Source organism: Dermacentor andersoni, chromosome 7, assembly GCF_023375885.2.
Source record: "Dermacentor andersoni chromosome 7, qqDerAnde1_hic_scaffold, whole genome shotgun sequence".
In the NCBI taxonomy this organism is placed as follows: Eukaryota; Metazoa; Arthropoda; class Arachnida; order Ixodida; family Ixodidae; genus Dermacentor; species Dermacentor andersoni.
Genome location: NC_092820.1, coordinates 122,931,904 through 122,950,377, shown reverse-complemented (window position 1 = coordinate 122,950,377; position 18,474 = coordinate 122,931,904). Strand labels below are relative to the sequence as shown.

The 18,474-nt window shown below is 48.7% G+C and overlaps 1 protein-coding gene and 1 long non-coding RNA gene across 2 annotated transcripts in view; both read right to left on the bottom strand.

Annotated features, from left to right (window-relative positions):
* Window positions 1-4,372: 4,372 nt before the first annotated feature.
* On the bottom strand, window positions 4,373-6,313 carry LOC140219329 (uncharacterized). Its single transcript, XR_011895526.1, has 2 exons — window positions 6,031-6,313; window positions 4,373-4,635 (listed from the first exon to the last, which is right to left on the bottom strand). It is a non-coding gene; the product is annotated as an uncharacterized lncRNA (long non-coding RNA).
* Window positions 6,314-9,292: 2,979 nt separating this feature from the next.
* The window catches only part of LOC126533886 (BTB/POZ domain-containing protein 3-like), a 42,023-nt gene continuing 32,841 nt past the window's right edge, over window positions 9,293-18,474 (bottom strand). The window contains exons 5-6 of the mRNA XM_050181096.2: window positions 14,796-15,087; window positions 9,293-10,853 (exon numbers count right to left, since the gene is read on the bottom strand). Coding sequence (XP_050037053.2) covers window positions 10,533-10,853; window positions 14,796-15,087 — 613 coding nt within the window. The 3' untranslated portion in view covers window positions 9,293-10,532. The remainder of the gene's footprint in view (window positions 10,854-14,795; window positions 15,088-18,474) is intronic.

Genomic DNA, 18,474 nt, shown 5'->3' with positions numbered 1-18,474 from the left:
CGTGAGGTAATTATTTCGAAAGATAATTAGTACATTTTAGTAAATTAGCTGAATGTGCGCCTCCATTTCTCGTGAAAGTAATGTCCGCCTCTCTGAACAATCCAGCTCAAGGACTGCAATTATGTTGTATGCAGCAGGCTATTTCGAAAAATTCCATAAAACGTAAAAATGATCGACCTGTGTTTGCGAAGCTGTGGGAATTGCAATACGGTTTCTCCGACATAAAGAATGATATTATTGCGAGTGTACGAAGGGTGGAGAATATCAGATATTCCAAGTCCACACATGTATATATATATATATATATATATATATATATATATATATATATATATATCAAAACGTTTATTTAAAGGAAAAGAAAATGCAGAAAGCGAGTGGGTGGAGCCCCTAGTCCAGGACCCGACTGGCTTGAGCGGTCCGCCGTGCCTGGTCGAGGAGCGCTAGTTGCATCTCCCGATCCTCGCTGGCGAGCCAAGTCTCCCACTGCTCCCTTCCGGAAAGTTTGCCGGCTATTTTTGGTGTATTAATTTTGGGTGGCCTGTTCTGGCAGTCCCACGTAATGTGGGCGAGAGTTGGCCGGCCTCCGCACCACGGACAGCGAACGCTGTACAGCGTTGGGTGAATGGCATTCTTCAAAAAAAGGTTTGGAAATGTGTGCGTCTGTATTCGGCGCCACTCATAAGAGTCCTGCCTGGATAGGTCAGGGTGTGGTGGACTGTACTTTCTTCGCTCGCGCCGCTGGTGCTCAAGGATGTCTCGTGGTAAAAAGGGGTTTTCGTCAGAGTGGTCGGCCGCTCACCGGAAAGGTTTCAAGGAAACAGAGACGATCCGGCTCGTTCAGGCTTTTGTGCTAAGTCGTCTCACATATAGCCTCCCTTTCCAGGAGCCCACGAAAACAGAACTAAAGGCCCTAGATGCGTTGATTAGGACGTCGTATAAAGCGGCTCCTGGCCTACCACAGGGAAAGTCGACAGTAAAGTTCTTCCCGAAATATCGGACGTCGCCTCATCGATGGTGCATGACACAGAGCAGAATTTGCTGATGCCTTGCAGCAATAACGCTAGGTATGCTGATCTGTCTTTCCTTCCCTTTATGTCTCTCTCTCTAGGCATGATGATATTGGTGATAAAGGAAGCAAAGTAACCCATAATTACTGTACGAGTCCTCAATACCTCGTTAGCACCAGGAGTCTCTGGACACACCATCTTTTTATTACGACCCGTTAGAGAAAACAAGCGTAGAGAGCAACGTCACTTCGAGCGTGAAAAAAAAAAAAAATACGAGACTCAGCACGTCACCGGAAGCGGAGGCGGTGGTCACGTGGTGTTTAGACGACCGCTAGAAGGTTTGTTCGATTCAGAAAAAGGTGCACGGCACCTCAAACGAAAAAGTGCAGGGGGTGCCGGGCTGTACCCACCCGCTGCAAGGTTCAAGGGTGCAGTGCACCGCGGCGGCACCTTGCATTGCACCCCGTTCAATCGAGCACGGGGGTGCAGGGTGCACTGCTGCACCTTGGAGAATCGAGGGTCTAGGTGCAGTGCACCGTGAATAGGTGCAGAAGGTACAGAAAAACTTGGCTGAATCGAATAGACCTAGTGTGTCTCGTTGTCCTCGCTCACCGCTCAGGGTGGCGACAATCGCGTCGTCTGCTACGGAGCGCGCCATGTTCCATCTCACTCCGCAGTGCCGTGCAAGAACACCCGTGTACCGTGCATCGGGTGTGCACGTTAAAGAACCTCAGGTGGCCAAAACTGACTCGATGTCCCCCACTACGGGCGTGCTTCATAATCATATCGTGGTTCTGACACGAAAAACGCCATATTTTTTTTTTAGGATCATGACGCAGCTGCTGAGCTGGCCCCGTGGTGGCTGCTAGGGCTATTGCTACCTCTTCCGTAGTGTCTGTAGCCTGCACTGTGGCCGCTGCAAGTTCTTCTGGAAGTTTACTACGCTTAGGCCGTATTGGCTGCTTGCCGGCCTTTGTATTTACTTGGCCCCGTAGGTGTACTTGACCGTTTCCTCTTTCCCGTAAGAGCACTGCACTGCACGCAATGTTGTCTTTCGTCTTGCTGCGTGGCGTTCGAGGTGCATGGTTCGAAAGGGGAATTTTTGCCACTAATGGAAAAGTGCTTGCTTTACCGTAATTATTATGTTCAGGGGTCACTGATGAAGTGCTTTCCTCTGAAGCCTCCTTCTTGGACCTAAGTGTTGGTCCAAAGTGCGTTATATGAACAATGCAGCAGGCTCTGCTTAAGCGGATTTCGAAGAGACAGGAAAAATTCGGTTTCGTTGGAAAGGCGAAGCACCAATTGAGATAGCAAATCAGTAAACAGCTATACGAAGTAAGGAGAGTAGCTTTATTGGCGGAATAAACTTGCAAACGTTCGCTTACTAGCTAAATTAACAAGCATGGGGTTAAGCGCGCGCAAAAGGAGGCATGAACACGTCTCACTCGATGGCCCGACCGCAGAAACCGTAACTTTCTGTGGCGATCAAGAGATAACAAGAAGTACCAGATGCGGAGCTTAAGCATATTTGTTAGAACACCAACTATTTTGGCCGCAGTTTGAGAACGCTTCTTATGCCTCGATTTCGGGCTACTCGAAACGGATACGCGTTTGTGACTTGCGACGGTAGCGCATCTTTTTTTTTACAAAGCGACGGAAGAGGAACGAAAGACAGAAATTGCGTAGATTTAACAAGCACGTTTTAGTCCATGCATCGAGCGAAGCGATGGGACGCGTAGAATTCAATTTATTTTTTTATTTTGTGCAAACCTGTACTTTTCATTCAATGTTTACGCACCGCATAGGTCACACGGTTAAATGTCACGAAATATGCACAGGTTGATGCCCTACGTCGTTCGTAACCTACTTCGAGATGTAAAACTGCAGTGCGGGCACTTTCAGACGTCGACAAAACGACCTCCCCGAGGTCCGAGGCGATGCTTGAGGCATTCCGGTGGATGAATGATGAGGAGAAGAGGTACGGCAGAGAGAAAAACGACACGTGAAATATATATCTTACGTCAAAGCACACAGAAACTCAACAGAGAGAGAGAGAGACAGACAGAGAACCTCTTTAATAAATCCCGAAGAGCTTTGCCTCTGAAACGCCACTCAAAACGGGCACGGTGAAAAAATAAAACGATATGCCGCAGTGCACGATATACACACAACGTGCACAGAATACGCCCGAACACTCAGCAAGCTAAAGTATGTCAATTCGACCATGGCCTCTCAGGAAGCTTAAAAAAACAAGTGGCTTCGGTGCGCAATGTGAGCATGCATATTGCAAGTGATATAACACGTGGGCGCGTTTTTCTATCCACATTGACAGAGGTACAACAGAGGCACACACCCATTTCTGGAGGTATGGCAAGTCTGGTTGAGCGGCTTGAGAATGGGTGTAGGGCCAAATATCTGAATTTGCTTTTTTTAATTCAAACCGGACATGCAGATTATTTATTCACTCATTGGGACATAACTAAGGGTGTTTTTTTTTTTTTCGCGCGATGGGTGTGTGGAGAAAGAGTGGCAAAAAAAGGGCAACTAAATGATCCGCCGGAACCCAACCTGACCGCCAAACTGCATCAACGCTCAGCCCAATGGGCTACCACATTTTTTTTTTATTTTTTCAACGTTTAAGGCCCTTCAACAATTCGAAAAGAAGCGGCTGACAATCCTTCACGACCCTCTACGAGGACACGCTTGTGCACGTTAACAAAGGCGTAGACGCACGTCATTACTGCGGGGTGAGTTCGACCCTGTTCCAGGACTGTGCGACACTGCCCGTCGACGCTGCCCGGCTTCGGATTCCTGGGCGAAAGGTTCGCCAAGGTACCTTCGATACCTGGTATCGAAGCTTCCATAGGAGCCCATACGTTCAAAACATGGCGGTCCATCAGCGGTTCATGGGACTTAGCGCCATCTGTATGTGGTGAGAACACTTCCGGCGGAAGAAAAAATGATGCGACGCCATGTCCGTTAAAAGCACAAGTGACGTCTTTTTCTTTTCGAAGGCGCGAAATTTGTTTTGTTGGCCTGCTTTTGGAGCTATATCTTCAAATGCCCCGCCATTCGACTTGATGGGCGTTTCGAGCTTTCAGCGCGGAAAGGGATGCAGGAAAAGCCAGCCGTATGGTTGTCGAAATCGCACCCCTGCAGAGAATGTACTTTCTTTGGAGGCCGACAAAAGCTTTAGGCATAGAGAAAGGAATAAAACAAGAGCGGACACTCCCATAGAGCCCAGCGGCCGAATTGACTGCAGCGCACCAAGCCGTCGGCGTTAAAACCTCAACCAGACTTCCGGTTTCGGTTTTGTGCTCGCGCGTTTTGAAAATAGCTGGTACGCGCCACGCCGGCTCCGCTTTCTTTTTTGTACAGCTCAACCGCGCGCGCTCTTCGCGCGAAATCGTTTTATTATTAAGTAAAATCGATGGCGAACGATCTTCACAAGCCGTCATCGAATATGTGCCACGTGCAATTTCATAAAGACGCAAGACGCCTTGTGTAATGAGGTAATGTTTATTGTATTTATAAATGCTCGTTGCGGTCTTGTCAATCCATCCAACGTTGTGGCACCAGGTAAGCAGCAGTAGTTTCCGTAGGAAGCTCCACCAGACGACGTCAGCTGAAAAAATTATATTACAAGCAAGTATTATTATTTTGGCATTAACATGTAATCATGCGTGTACAGGCGAAGCGCGACAGTGGTGAATGGGCGGCATTACAAACAAAAGCAGTTTGTATTTACACACACGGCGTAGAATATACGCGACTCATCGCCAACAATACCGTACATACCACGAAAACATTCTATTTCCAAGCATTACCCTCCTCCCGGGCCTTATTTCCTGCACCTTATTGGCACGAATACACGGGCTACTGCGCATTTCCAGAATTTGGCTACAACCGACGTGATACTACGCTACGAATACACAGAGGCGGCCACAACACAGGCTCTCAGACAGACCATGCTGTGCGCTCGCAGAATTCCTTCTACTCGCACTCAAAACAAACACGTGGGTGCCGTTCAGAAGACGGAATTTCGAGTTACTAGTTCCTGGCGCTTGAGCTCCTTGGCGTTATCTTTTGCGCGTTCTGCCGGCGCTAGCAACACACTCCCGTGTTATCACTCTTGACAGTTGCTCGTCGCGTTTTGGACAAGCGTGAATCCGAAAGAAGACTTATGCTATCTTCGGCTGGTCGTTTCAGAGCACTCTGGAGCGCTCTCGCGAGCGGCGTTGTCTTCGACTGGTTGAAAGAGAGTGCGCGCCCTGCGTTCGGCTGGTTCTTCTCGATTGCTCTCCTCTATCTTGGAGCGCTCTGAGGCGCTCCGAGCCCTGTCGTCGGAGCAGTCATCGAGATTGAAACGTCATCGCAGCGCCGCGTCGCTGCTGTTGGCGACGGCCCACCGCAACCTTGGCAACCTAGGCCACTGCATGCTGGCGTCTCGGCGAACGTTCGTCCCGCCGGCACGTCCGCCGGTTTTTCGGGCAGCGCCGGGAGCTTTGGACAGGCGAAACATCGGACGTTGGCAGTAGTCACGTGGTTTCGCATCAGCAATTTCCACCTCCGAGAGCGAGTCGTACGTTCGGCTTGCACGCTTGTCCCCTACCTTTGAGCTCGGGAAACGACCGATCTACCCGACTCTGCTTCGGGGCATACAGGCGACCAGTCGAAGATACCATTAAATTGTTGCGGGGCCATAATTGTCACAAACTTGTCGCAGCAAGATTCAGTACGCACCAAACTTTGTCACCACGGCCTAGCTACTTTTCGCTGCGTCAAGACAGCCGCGGTGTGCGTGCCTCATAAGTAACAAAAGTGCCGAAAATAATTTTCAACAATGTTCGGCGTCAGAGAAAGCGCCAGGAACTTGTCTAGTCAGTTCATTAAAGACCGAAACCGCGCACCAGGGCCGAGCTGCTTTTCGTTAACTGCGTCACAAGTCTATAGCCTAGGTGCCGTGCCGTAGGCCTAATTGCTTGAAATGCGTCGCAGACTTTCGAACAAGATTTCTCACCTTGCCACAGTCCAATAGTGCAGCGGTGTCATGTCGAAGTACAGAGGGAACGCGAGAATTCGCCTGCAGCCACCAAACCAAGCTAAATCCAAAAAATAGAAAAGCAGGCAGACGGGTGAACCAACAGGCCAAGGCTCAGATGCGCGGCCAGTCTCGCTCGCTTCGGCGGTGCGTCTGACGAATGACGCAGGCATCTGGCTCGTCATTTGCCGATTCGCATGTCGCTAGGCAACGGAAGTAAGCCGCAAAGTTTTACTTCAATTTATACGCAGATATTTTTACTTTTCCCGGGTAGGAATAAAAAAATAAATAAAGAAATTTCTGTTAATCTTATTTCAAAATCTTTTTTTTTTTTCGATGCTCGCGGCACCAAACAGTCGGCGTTAATACTATGGCATTACGTATTTCGTGTTTCCAATTTTCGCCGAGTGTCCGCTCTTGTTAAATTCCTCTCTCTATGCTTTAGGTGTAGAGTGCTGATCGTATCGTCGGACGCCAAGCCCGTCGGTGGGCGCAGCCGCACGAGAACAACTACACAATTATCTGGCGGTAGTAACTCACTACTTTAGACTGAACAGATTAAGAAGCGATGAAGCTACCCGCGTCACCAAATTTAGACAAACTTCGACAAGCAAGAAAGCACAAACTGTGAGGGGGGCGTATTTCAACAGGTGAACTTTACGAGTGCGCCTTTCTGCCCATTTCAAGACGTGCATTGCATTGCGAGTGACAGTGGCGTCAACCTGATTGCCTCCAACGATGGGCGCTGAAAATAAACGCATTTATTAATAATAATAAAATGGAATAAACTTATATTTTCTTAATTCGTCACGAATATATAAAATTCACCGGGAATTTTATTTTCGTTGCATGAATCTAACTCTGTCTCGCTTGAATAAAAAAAAAACGCTCTTTTCTTTCCCAATAATTGTTCCTTCCAAACATAGTCGCGCTTCAATCGCTGCTCCCATAACCCCCCTTGCTGATGTCGGTGACAATCTGTACTGAACCGCTTTTCGCCCGAAGCTTCGCGACCTATTTGGATCGACCTTGGGTTCGCCGTGAACACTTCGGTGCTCGTCGACATCGCTCGACGTTGCTCCAATTCGCGTCTACTTACCCGCAGCATGCGCTCGCGTTCTAAACAATTAACGGTCCGAAAGTCCATGTCGAAGCCCGTTCTTAAGTTCCGCAACCACACTGCTAGCGAACCCCTGGCTTCCTGCTCTCTCGACCCCCGGTCCTGGCCCCAGTGTGCCGGAGCTTGCGCCCCCTGCGCTTTGGCAGGTCACTTGGCAGACGATGCGGCACGTTCCGGCCACCTGTTCGAGCGCTTCCTTCCGTGCGCAACTGTGACGTCACGCTTTCCCCTCTCCCTCGCTACTTCCACGCACGTGTGGGGCTCGTCTCCTGTACAACTCTTCTGTCATGAACCTGTTCACATAGGTGTAAAAGATGTCTGAAATAAAACAGTTGCTGGTTGCCGGCCCTGCCTGTGTCCTGTGTTGTATAACAGGGATGGTGGGGAGGGGGGCGCTGCGAGAAAACTTAAGTATTATTGGGCGGGAAAGCGAGGACAGGTCAGAGAGTCATAGAGGAAATAATAAAAAAAAATCGTACGTATAGCATTACGTGGCGGTATTGCAGTCTAGCTTACAAGAAATAACCCATATCCAAAGCACAAGTTGGAGTACGCGTATCAGCGAAGCGTTCGTAAACCGGTGTGCGATTAATGAATTGTCGCTATGGTTACTGCTGTGAGCATGTTTTAGGGTGTGTTATTATTGTCGGTATTTTTTGCGTTTCTAGTAAGTTAACCATGCTCGTTAATTTAGTTAGTATGCCTGTGTTTAGAAGTTTATGCGGCCGATAATATACTAGTCTTATTTAGTATAGCTGTGTACTCATTTGCTATCGCCACCAATGCTTCGCCTTCCGGGAGAAACTGCGACTTTTTTACTTGCCATAAACACATTTTTTTTTATTTCTAACGCTTTGAGAGTTAAGGGACACTAAAGGCAAATACTAAGCAGACGTAGAGTGTTTAAATAAAATTCCAGAATCCTCGCAACGCTTGTGTTGTGCCAAGAAAAGACTTAGTTTACGCGAAAAAATTGCATCTGCATACATTTTTTCGAAATTGAAATCTCCCGCCACCCAACCGGGGGTGTGGTGACGTTGCATACGCCATCGCCACCCTTTCCTTCCGTCTGTGAGTAAAACGGCGCCCGACAGAGGGCGGTACCAAGCCAAGACAGAGCGGTGGACTCGCCGCTGCAGGTGCTTTTTGGTCAAGTGGCGTATACCGTTCAGGCATCCCGCGACATCACATGGCAGTTCAATTCTCGGCTGCGAGCAGTTTTTGCGAGCCAACAAAACCAGCGTAGCACTGCGCGATGACGAAACAACTAAAACGCGAAAGCGTGGGCGGGGCATAGTCGGGCGAAGACGAAACCTTTCGACCGACCGCGTCGTTGTCAAGGGGTAATTTGAGTGAATTCTTTTTTTTTTTAAATGAAATGGAACTGGACAAGTAGCATTTTATTTAGTCTTATGTACGAAGATGTTTTTTGCGACGAGTGGTTGAGTACTAGCGACAGAATTTAAATGAGGAGTGCTCTCGTCATCGGACAAGCACTTGAATGTCCCGAGCGAGTCATTGATCATGTCCCGCGTTCACCTAAAATTCTCAATTATTAAAGCTCTACTCACGATAATATTGACGCCTTAGAGATTATCGAGCCCTAACCTATCACTTTAGCCTGACCTAATATTTTCCTTTAGGTTCCTTTTCATGGAAAGGAGAGCTGGGTGTTAAAGGAGTATATAGCGGAATTGGTTTCCAGCAGAGCGTTCCGAGACGGACAGGAAGAGACGACGACCAGCGTATGCCGTCGTCTCCCTGTCCGTCTCGGAACGTCCTGCTGGAAACCAATTCTGTTATGTGCAATCAACGTGCTCAGCCAAGCACTATTCTGAAGTTAAAGGAGTGTTTATTTGTAAGGATCATGTTGAGGAGAACCGCTACTACAGAAAAGTTCAGTCGCTGTTGGCGGAGGCAGACGTGAGGCAGGGTTGCTTATGCTCTACAGTGAGAATGGCGTCGCGAAAGGGTCCCATTTCCGACAAGTTCCCATTTCGACTAAAAAGTGCCCGCAGCAGCTACGGATGTAGACGATCGAGAACTCCCAAGGGCCTAAAGTTCTGCAGGTAACAGTCGTGGGATCGAGGAGAGAACAACCTGTCACGTGAAACACTGCAAAACGAGAACGTAACTCTTTATTGAGAAATTCAGGTAACAGAACGACGAGGAGTACATCTTGAAACTCATTCTACACTTGAAAGTACACTTGAAACTCATTAAATTAGTTGTCTTACAGAGTTATGACATATTAGAACAGAAAAAAAAATATACACCGATACACTGAATACAACAAAATGAGTAATGTACACATGTTGTGCACGTATTTGTGATACTATCACAGTTCAAATGCTATAAAGAACAAGACCACCATAAGCAGCTGCGCACAGCGGATGGCCCAGTGGTCCTACGAACCGAAAGTTATCTATGACTGCAACCATCAGCAGTTGACGTGTCACGTTAAAGGCGGAATTCACCCTTACGAGCGCACGTAAAAATTAAATGATATGTGCAAGCCGGCACTGTCGGAAATGTGGCAAACTTGAAGTGCAGTGGCCTTCGAAAAAATATGTGTATATAAAACACTCGTGACAACACATAAAAAACGATATAAGCATGGTGTGAAGCAGTTGGCCAACACTAATTAGAAGAAACTAGTAGAGAAGTTTGCACTAACGCAAATGCGACTAGCGGAGTGGACACTGCAGTACTGCCCCATTCAAATACCTTTTTGTTGGCAGCGTACTTCTTATGGAGGGTTTTGTATCATAACTGTCCAGTAATTTCAATAATGCCCAGAGGTATCGAAGCTATTTGTAGAAGGTATGCTGCAAGAACAGATGAATAGAAAGTGCATCTTTTAGAATGAAAGCATTCATTTTGGCCACGAAAGCGCGAGAATGCCGGGACTAGGAGAGTGGGACAGGGAGAAGCCGCAAGCCCCGAATCACGACAGACAGTCTAACGTAAGAACGTCCTCAAACTTACGAGAGAACCAACCTCGCCATATTTTGCGCAGACTCGCGCACGCCATTAACTTTACTAATGAAGGTCGCGTGACACAAGTAAAAAATACTGAGAGAACATTCGTGGCAAGTCCTCCTTTTTGTTCTGCCCTTCTCTTGTTCTGTTAACAAGATATAGGGGGAGGGAGTGGAAAGAAACCAAGTAATGCAACGTTTCAAAGGTTACAGCACAAAGAGAAAAAAACGCTGCGGTGTCCCCTACAGGCAGCACAGTGCGCCAAAGCTTGTGGTCGTATGTGGACTGCACGAGGTGGCTACAGTATAGGGGCCGATTGAAACGAGGCAGCCACAACGTTTCGACTCTTCAGCAGGCGCAAAGTCCAAAGCAGCTACAGTTACTCCTTTTTAGGGGTCGAACAGCGCGGCTGTCTCTCCGGGCAAGCCCAGGACGGCATCTCGATGGACTTGTTGCATAAGAAGAGACTCATGATCGCGAAGGCGTCGTCCTTGTCCAGCACGCCTCGCGTGTCGTCGGAAGCGTTGAAGGTGACGAACTCCTCCGGCGACAGCGCCAGGAACCGCAATTTGGGCAGGAACGGGGCCATGGCTGTCTTGAGGTCGACGGGCTTGTCGTCTGTTGTGGCTATTTTCTGGCAGAATGATTGCGCCCATCGGTGTACCGCAAGGATCACGTACATTTCCGGCACGTTGGTCACCTGCGGTCATGAAGTTCAAGATCGTGAAAAAGAACGTGCAGCCCATCAGAACTACGCCCAGTTCACTCTTAAAGCGACAGAAGGCTGAGGGAGTTGTTAAGGATTCGTGGTTTGAATCTCTTCCGATTGTTCTCAGTTCATCGTCCCCGATTGCGATTTCTTTTTCGTCCCACTTTTTCTCGTGTTTTGTGCGTTACCTTTCAAACTATGGACTGTTGAAGATGCTGCACTTTTTTGGAAAATTTTGAGTAATGAAGAAGCTTCATTCCGCTTAGGGATAACTCCGATGCTGTCCAGATACACGTAAAATGCAGAAATATTTTCGTGAGGCAACCTCAGGACCGATTTGAAGCGAATTTGTTGCATTCCAGAAAGCAAGCTTAATTTTAGTGACTGTATGAAACACAATTTAATATTGGCCCTGGATTTTTTTATGACATGCCAAAGATTGCCAAGTTAAAAAGAAAACAGAAGCACAAAGTTTATAAATCGTACCTCTGCACCAAACATGGATATCGCAGTTCTGTAAACCAGTTCTGTGCATCTTTGAGCGCTTAAAGGAGATATATTCCATATATGTACTTGTAGCTTATCTGAACTTGTCACAACGTTTACAAGCGTTTCGAAAAAGTCCCACTAACCTGTTAGCGGTGCACTTGAGAGAAATGCATAATACATAAGTATGCTTCGCCTTAGATGTACCAATAGATGCAGTTTACAGAACTGTGATATCTTCTTCATTGCGAGCTTCAGGGGTAAACTTCCTCTTATCTAAACGGATACTAAAGACCAAACATCTAAATGGCTAGTAAACACCAACATTAACCCATTTATATATATCTAGTTGTAAAGAGTTTTTTTAAGTACTGCGTACTCGCAAAATTTTGACGAGAAAAGGCAGGTCATTAGTAAAGAACGAACGTTTCTTGAAATTATTTTAACTGTGGCTGTTGGGCGAAGCGATATTTTCGGAAGTTGCTACATTGTTTGTTTGGTTGCTTTGAAATACACCATGGGTCTCCTGTACAGACAGTGAAATCCCCGAGAAGATGCTATCCAAATTGATGACGTAACCCGGTATCGAGCAAGAACGAACGAAGGGCAACGAGGGCACCGCCTGTATTTCATAATTTGCTTAGTTGTGGCATACTAAGCCTCTCGCCACGGTAACACACGTGGTGCTCTTTGCCGAAGCGTGATTTACAAGTAGAGCCAAATTCTAAAATGTTGTGCCGAAACCGCCTACGATGATTGCCAACGTCAGCGAATAGCTGAACGCTTCAAGAAAGCTATTGGCTTTATAAAAGGAATGGCGCACGTGTATTCGTCGCAGTGAATATATTTAGGTAACGTTGGCTGTTTCAGTGCGCGATTCCCTTAAAAAAAGCAGAGCCGTTAACCAAAAATTCGCAGTAGCTTAGCTCGGCTATGCCAGGATATACGTAGCGAAAGCTAAGGCGTAGCATGGTTAGCCTTGGTTAATCTTCATTGGAAGTCCAGGTTAGTCTGGTTGTCTAGCTACGTTGCGGCTTTTAGCCAGTCGTTCGGCGCGCTGTTTGTTGGTTTTCTGGGCGATTCATTTCCTCTTTATCTCGTTCGGATGTCGATTCCAGGCCTCCTCCTGCTTATCAGAATTGTCGCCGTCCATACTGCCTCCTCAACTGTGGTTGCGGCGCACGCCAGCAATCGTTTTCAATCCTCCCACATTTTATCAGGCATGCGACGCAGCTGGCGAAGCGAGCGGAGGCAAGCGCAACGACGAGGAACGCGGTGTGACGTCATACCAAACGGCGGCAGGAGAAAGGCGCGGCGCTGCGCAGCGAAGGAACACCTGTGGCTCGGTGCTACTAGTGGCGCATGCGCAGTAGTGACTAGGGAGTGAGAAAGAGAAATATCCGCGGCGAGGCTCGCGCTGTGACGTCATGTGCCTCCTCGGGGCACCAAGGCGAAATCGCAAGTCCGCGGCCAGTAATGCTTTAAAAATTTCCATCTAGCCTTAATAAATGTGGACAGCAAGCGCGTCTCAATGGAGGCGTGACAGGTGGAGTTTGAAAACGAACGCACCCCGGAAGGCGAGCGCACCCACCTTTTCCGCAGGCGTCTTTGTTCCGACCTCTAACCGTCAACCACCGACCACGAGAACTGGCGAAAGCGCAAGGCTATTCACTTTTATGTGGGTATACTTAGCTAACCTGCACAATTACAAGCGTACATCCGCCCTCATTCCCCCCCCCCCCACCAACACCACTAAGAAAGCAAGGAAATATCTAATGCTTTCTAAGGAAAACAGATTAAGGAAGCGACTCTCCCCCATCCTTTCGCCACATTCAAGGCACCCCAACCAGAAACTCCCAGCACACTGCTCAGGAGAACTAACACGTGCTTAAAGGGACCCTGAAACGATTTTGGCGATTTTCTACAAACGTACTGAGTCGTTAGAGTAGGTCCTTCTGATCATTAATTGACACATCTAAGTGCTCTGCGTAAAGCGTGTAATTTATTATAAGGTTTTAAAAATGCACATCGCTGTCGATTGCAGCGCACTGCTCGGCGGAATTTTAAGCCGCCCCTACCCATATGATGCAAATAACCCATATGACGTCACATGGGCGAGCTATCTGATTGGCTGACCAGGGCGCGTGGTCGATAATTTTTCCAACTTTATGGTGAACAAATGATGCTCGCAATAGTTGGAATGTTAGTTACTTTGTTTTTGTAAAAAGAAAATAACTTAAAGAGAATACACAAGAATAGTTTTTAGTACACTTGAGCACTTCCGGCACACAGCAAGTGTCGTCTGCTTGTGTTACAACGTGCGCAGTCTTTGACGAGAGCTCCGCCGTCAGTATCGATCAGTCTTTTCGTGAGCACGATGAATCACCCTTGTTGCATTGTGGGCTGCAGACGTAGCGACTGGAAAGATGTGAAGTTGCGAAATCGTGTCCCTCTGCAAGGCAGCATACGAGCGAACTGGCTGCTGCGCATCGGACTGCGGCTATCCGATAGGCGCCAGGGTTTGCGCGTTTGTGGCCGTCACTTTACAGCGGAAGATTACTAACGCAATAGCGTTTCGCAAGTCCGGTATTAGGGCAAACACAAGCGCAAGGGGACAGGGTCTGGCCGCTTGACTGTGCCGGGATGAGCCATGAGATGAGCATAAAGGTAAATGTGAATGGTCTGCACGGTGCAGCCACCTGGTGGCACAGAGCTCAACCATACACAGTAGCAGCAACGAAGTGCATTCTTCTTTGCTGCTGGTGTGTATTTTTCGCAGGAGTGTAATCATCAACACGTTGTTCTTATAAATGTTTAAAATGTTTTACACTTGGTTAGAGCAATATTAGCGCTTCGTTTGACTGGTTAAGCGCTGCGCCAACAAGTGTCTGGACCGTGCAGACCGATCAGGCTGCTCACGTACGTCTACTCTGAAGTTCCTTCATCAGCTTGAGTTTATGCCTCCAGTCATTTGCCGAAATGACCAGCTTGCCTGTGGTTACCGGAATACCGGCCACCTTCGGCGCTACGACAGAATGCTCGCAACGCACGCTGCTTCGATGGCTCTCGGTCGACGGCCAAGCGGCCAGCGGAGAGGTCTCGCGCGGGAGGAGGCGTGCTCCAACAACCGGAAGTGGACGATGTGACGTTGCATCGTGACGCAGGACCAGTGAAGGCGGAGCTTAGCGCCGCTCGCTCGGCGAGCGAGTTGAGGAGGAAAGGCATGGCTAGGGAGGAGGGTAACTTCTAATCGCTTGTAACTCTATTAATACGTAACGCTTCACTTAAATTGTGGTGCGAATGTTCTACTTAAGCTGTACCCTATGCGCCTACAAAATTTGTCCGAACCATTTCAGGGGCCCTTTAAGGCGTTCGGGGTAACGTATGGCGGTGACTGTATATGCCTTTAGTACTCAGTTAGGCTGCGACCAAGTAAACACTTCTCACTTTGTCAAGAACGTAGTGCACCGTCTGTTCCAAGCAGTCGGTGAAAGCGTCCGACGCCAAGACGGCCTCGGGACGCTCTTCGAGAAGACGCCCCACGGCGCCGTCGACGTCCTCGCCGCCGGTCAGCAAAGTGTAGTCGATGACGTGACACACGTCGTCGGCAGTCACGTGACCTCTTATGTACTCCGAGCAGGCGAGGGCCAGGTGCGGCACGAGATACTTGTCAGCCGCCGTTCTCGTGTACATGGCTTCCTCCGTGCTTTTAATCTTTGGCTTACCCGTGTACAGGTACCTGGAACAATGAAAGCGATAGCATGAGATGCATGTGGCATGCAAGGAGCCCGCCAAACTACACATCCCGAAATCCGCTGAAAATCATCCACAGGAAATCTTAACCAGCAAGAAAAATTAGATATTGGTGCTGGGCTGCTTAGCACGAGGTCGCGTGATCGAATCCCGGAATCGGCGGCCGCATTTCGATGGAGGCGAAATACGAAAACACCCGTGTACTTAGATTTAGCTGCATGTTAAAGAACCCCAGGTGGTGAAAATGTCCGGAGTCCTCCCCTACGGCGTGCCTCATATTCAGAAAGTGGTTTTGGCACGTAAAACTCGATAATTAAAAAAAAATTGATATTGGGAGCAGGCAACCTTTAAGGATCGGTGCGCATGAATGCGGAAAAAAGAATATTCGCGGCAGCGGCGTGCAGCAATTGTTAACGTACATCCTCACTTGCGGAAATAAGCGCGAGCAAGGCTGCGCGCTTAAAAACGCGTGCCGCGGCTTTCGCGGCAAGAATTATCTGCCCGCGCGGGGATGGGTCCCGAACGCATTCTTTTGCGGCGCCGCGTTTCCGCAAGCACGAGCGAGCCAATCAAGAGCCAATGCTCTCTGCGGCTAGCCCGACCGGAGCGTGCGCCGTGTCCCAGAAGCAGGGGAGGAACGACTGAAACGCGCGGGGAATTCTCGCGGGCTCCCGAGGCATCTCGAGAGAGGGCGAGAACTCTCGCCTGCCGGCCGCTCCCCGTTGTGCGGCCTTCGGAACGCGGCGCGCGTTTTTAAGCGCGCAGCCTTGCGCGCCCTTATTTTCGGAAGTGAGGTGCGTGCGCGGACACTGTGCGGCGGATTCAATGCCTCGGTCTCGCCGACACGAACCCATGCAACAACTGCGGTGCAGTGGAGAGCTTCCAAAGCTCGTTCCGCGGTGCATCGCATTCTCGGAACGTTGACAAGAAATCTTTTAGCTGATACCGCGCCCTTCGAATAAACGCGGCAATCGAGTGCCGAGAGCGCCGGGCCGCAGCCTTGGCGATTTCTGGTCACCCTAGCCTCACGCGTCTCTGCACGCCCCAAGTACGCCGAAGCCGAGAGCGCTCGACGGGCAAGGGAGAACGCCGACACGCGTAAAGCTCGTCTCGCCAAACCACGCGCCAAAGAATTAACGCGGCCGAAGCTCGCGAAGACTGTCCCACCCAAATGCGTGAATCCTATCGTGGCCGCATAGTCAACTAACTGCATATCATATTGACCGCTAATAGAGACGAAGAGAGGGGTAGAGAACACAAAACGACGAAATGGGCGGTACACGACACGAACGACAACACGCCGCCCATGTCGTCGATTTGTGTTCTCTTCCTCTGTCTTGGTCTTTATTGATGGTCTTTAGACCAGAACACGATAGTCTCACACCCAGACTAACCGAAAGTATACTCTCGCACCCGGGTTGCCCCGTCGACCAGCGCCATTTTGTACTGGGCTGCCAAAGTGTGTTCGCCGGCGACCGGTAGACATGGCAAGCGCCAGCTCTAGGACTCCAAAGTGCGGAAATGTGCCCGTTCACGCGGATCCAAAGGACAAGTCATCTGGGCATCGTTTCGTCGTGTTTGGATGCCAAAACAACCAGCGCAAAAGGAGCAGGTTGCTTAGCGCTGTTTGCGAAGAGCACAACACACGTAGGGAATCGTGCCTGTGCGGTGTTTTCAGCCTGCGCCGATATATCCGCAACGAAGAATGCCAAGCTGCGCCACCGGTGGATAGCTGCAGTGAATACGAAGAACTACCAACCCAGTGAAAATGCACGAGTGAGTATTCGATCTGTGTATATTTTGGTGCCACGTTCAACTTTGCGCCCTACGAACGTAATATGTGAAACACGCAGGTTTGCTCCGAGCACTTTCTGGACAACAAGCCTACAGAGGAGATTCCCGTTCTGGTGGTTCGTCTTGGCTATAACAAAAAGGCAAGCCTTTTCGTGTTTTCATTCATGCAGAGCTCCCGACGGTTAAGCGGAACAGTTGAGTTTGCGGTTAGCGATACTTGCATCTGGTGCACGGCATGACCATTAAGCGTGAAGGACAAGTTGTAGGCAATATAATGTTGCCCTGCTGGTGAGCGTTATTGCTAATGAAAGTAAACCGAAATCTGCTCGTCACGTAGCATGCTTCCGCAAAAACGTAAACGACGACTCCTCGTCGCCGAAGGTGTTCATGCAGCGCGCCTGTCTTTACGAGCTGGTGTTGCAGGTGTCATTTGTAACGAATTCATTTGAGCCTCCTGAGCTCTAAACTGCGTGCGGGGTGCTATGCGGGGCAAAGCGCAAAATTTTCCCGTTCATATAGCGAGGAAAATAAGGTGGTTAATTATTGTTGTATATTGTAACAAAATTTTGCTCATTCACACCAGTTTTCTTTTTTTACTGTTTTCTTTTCTAAGGGAGCGCCAACAATCCGATATGGCCTCGCACAAGCGAAACATGTCTGATACCAGGTAGCTGCAGCTGGTGGGGCTAATTTCTTGGAATGCAGGTGCGGTTGTTGTCTTGTACCAAAGGGGTCCCTGAGGATGCAGCTTTCAGTAGGGATGGCAATTTTATATGCCCCGTCATGGTTTGTGCAACAACTGTAAAACACTTGCATCTGTCACGCTCACCCTGTTATACGGGTTTTGACTGCACATGTAGTTGAACAATATAACTACTTTAGTTCCTCATTTTCAATTGAGCTGTAAAGCAGTGATTTGGGCTTGTTGGTAAGACATCGTCTTTTTAACGCGCTATAAGCCTCACGATGTTCAAATGAGCGCAGGTTTTGCATCATATGCTGCTTGTTCGAGTGCTGTAGGCTTGTGTTCTGAATGTTGTACTCTTAAGTGGTTGCACAATACAATTGGCCTGGTGTATTTTCTATTTCATTTTCAGAGGACTTTATATCTTCGCAACAGTGATGGCATGGGAAAGAACTACAGCCCTTGTTGCTATAACATATATTTTGTTTTCAATGTGCAGGTGGTGAAGGACAGGCGTCTGCTAATCAGGCAGGCTGTAAGCCCAGTAAAACGACCTCGCCTGTTGGCTGCCAAACGCGGCCAACCCAGTAGTGACCATGACAAACAAGACCAAACTGAAAGTGCAGAGGACAATGTTCTGCGTGCTTTAATAATATATGGCACCAACACAGTGCTGTATATTCATTCACAGGTTACGTGCCAAAAATGCGGAGATGTTACAGCTCACACGTGTTCTAGCATCTAGCGTGCGGTTTGTACAAACGTAATAGCGTACTTACCCGATGTTTCCGCTTCTGCAGTCTGCACAGCACTCAGTGTGGCCATTGCGGACTTGCATGAGGTCTTGAAGTTTGATTGAATCGAGAGACAGCGAAAATGACAGGTTAGAAAAAA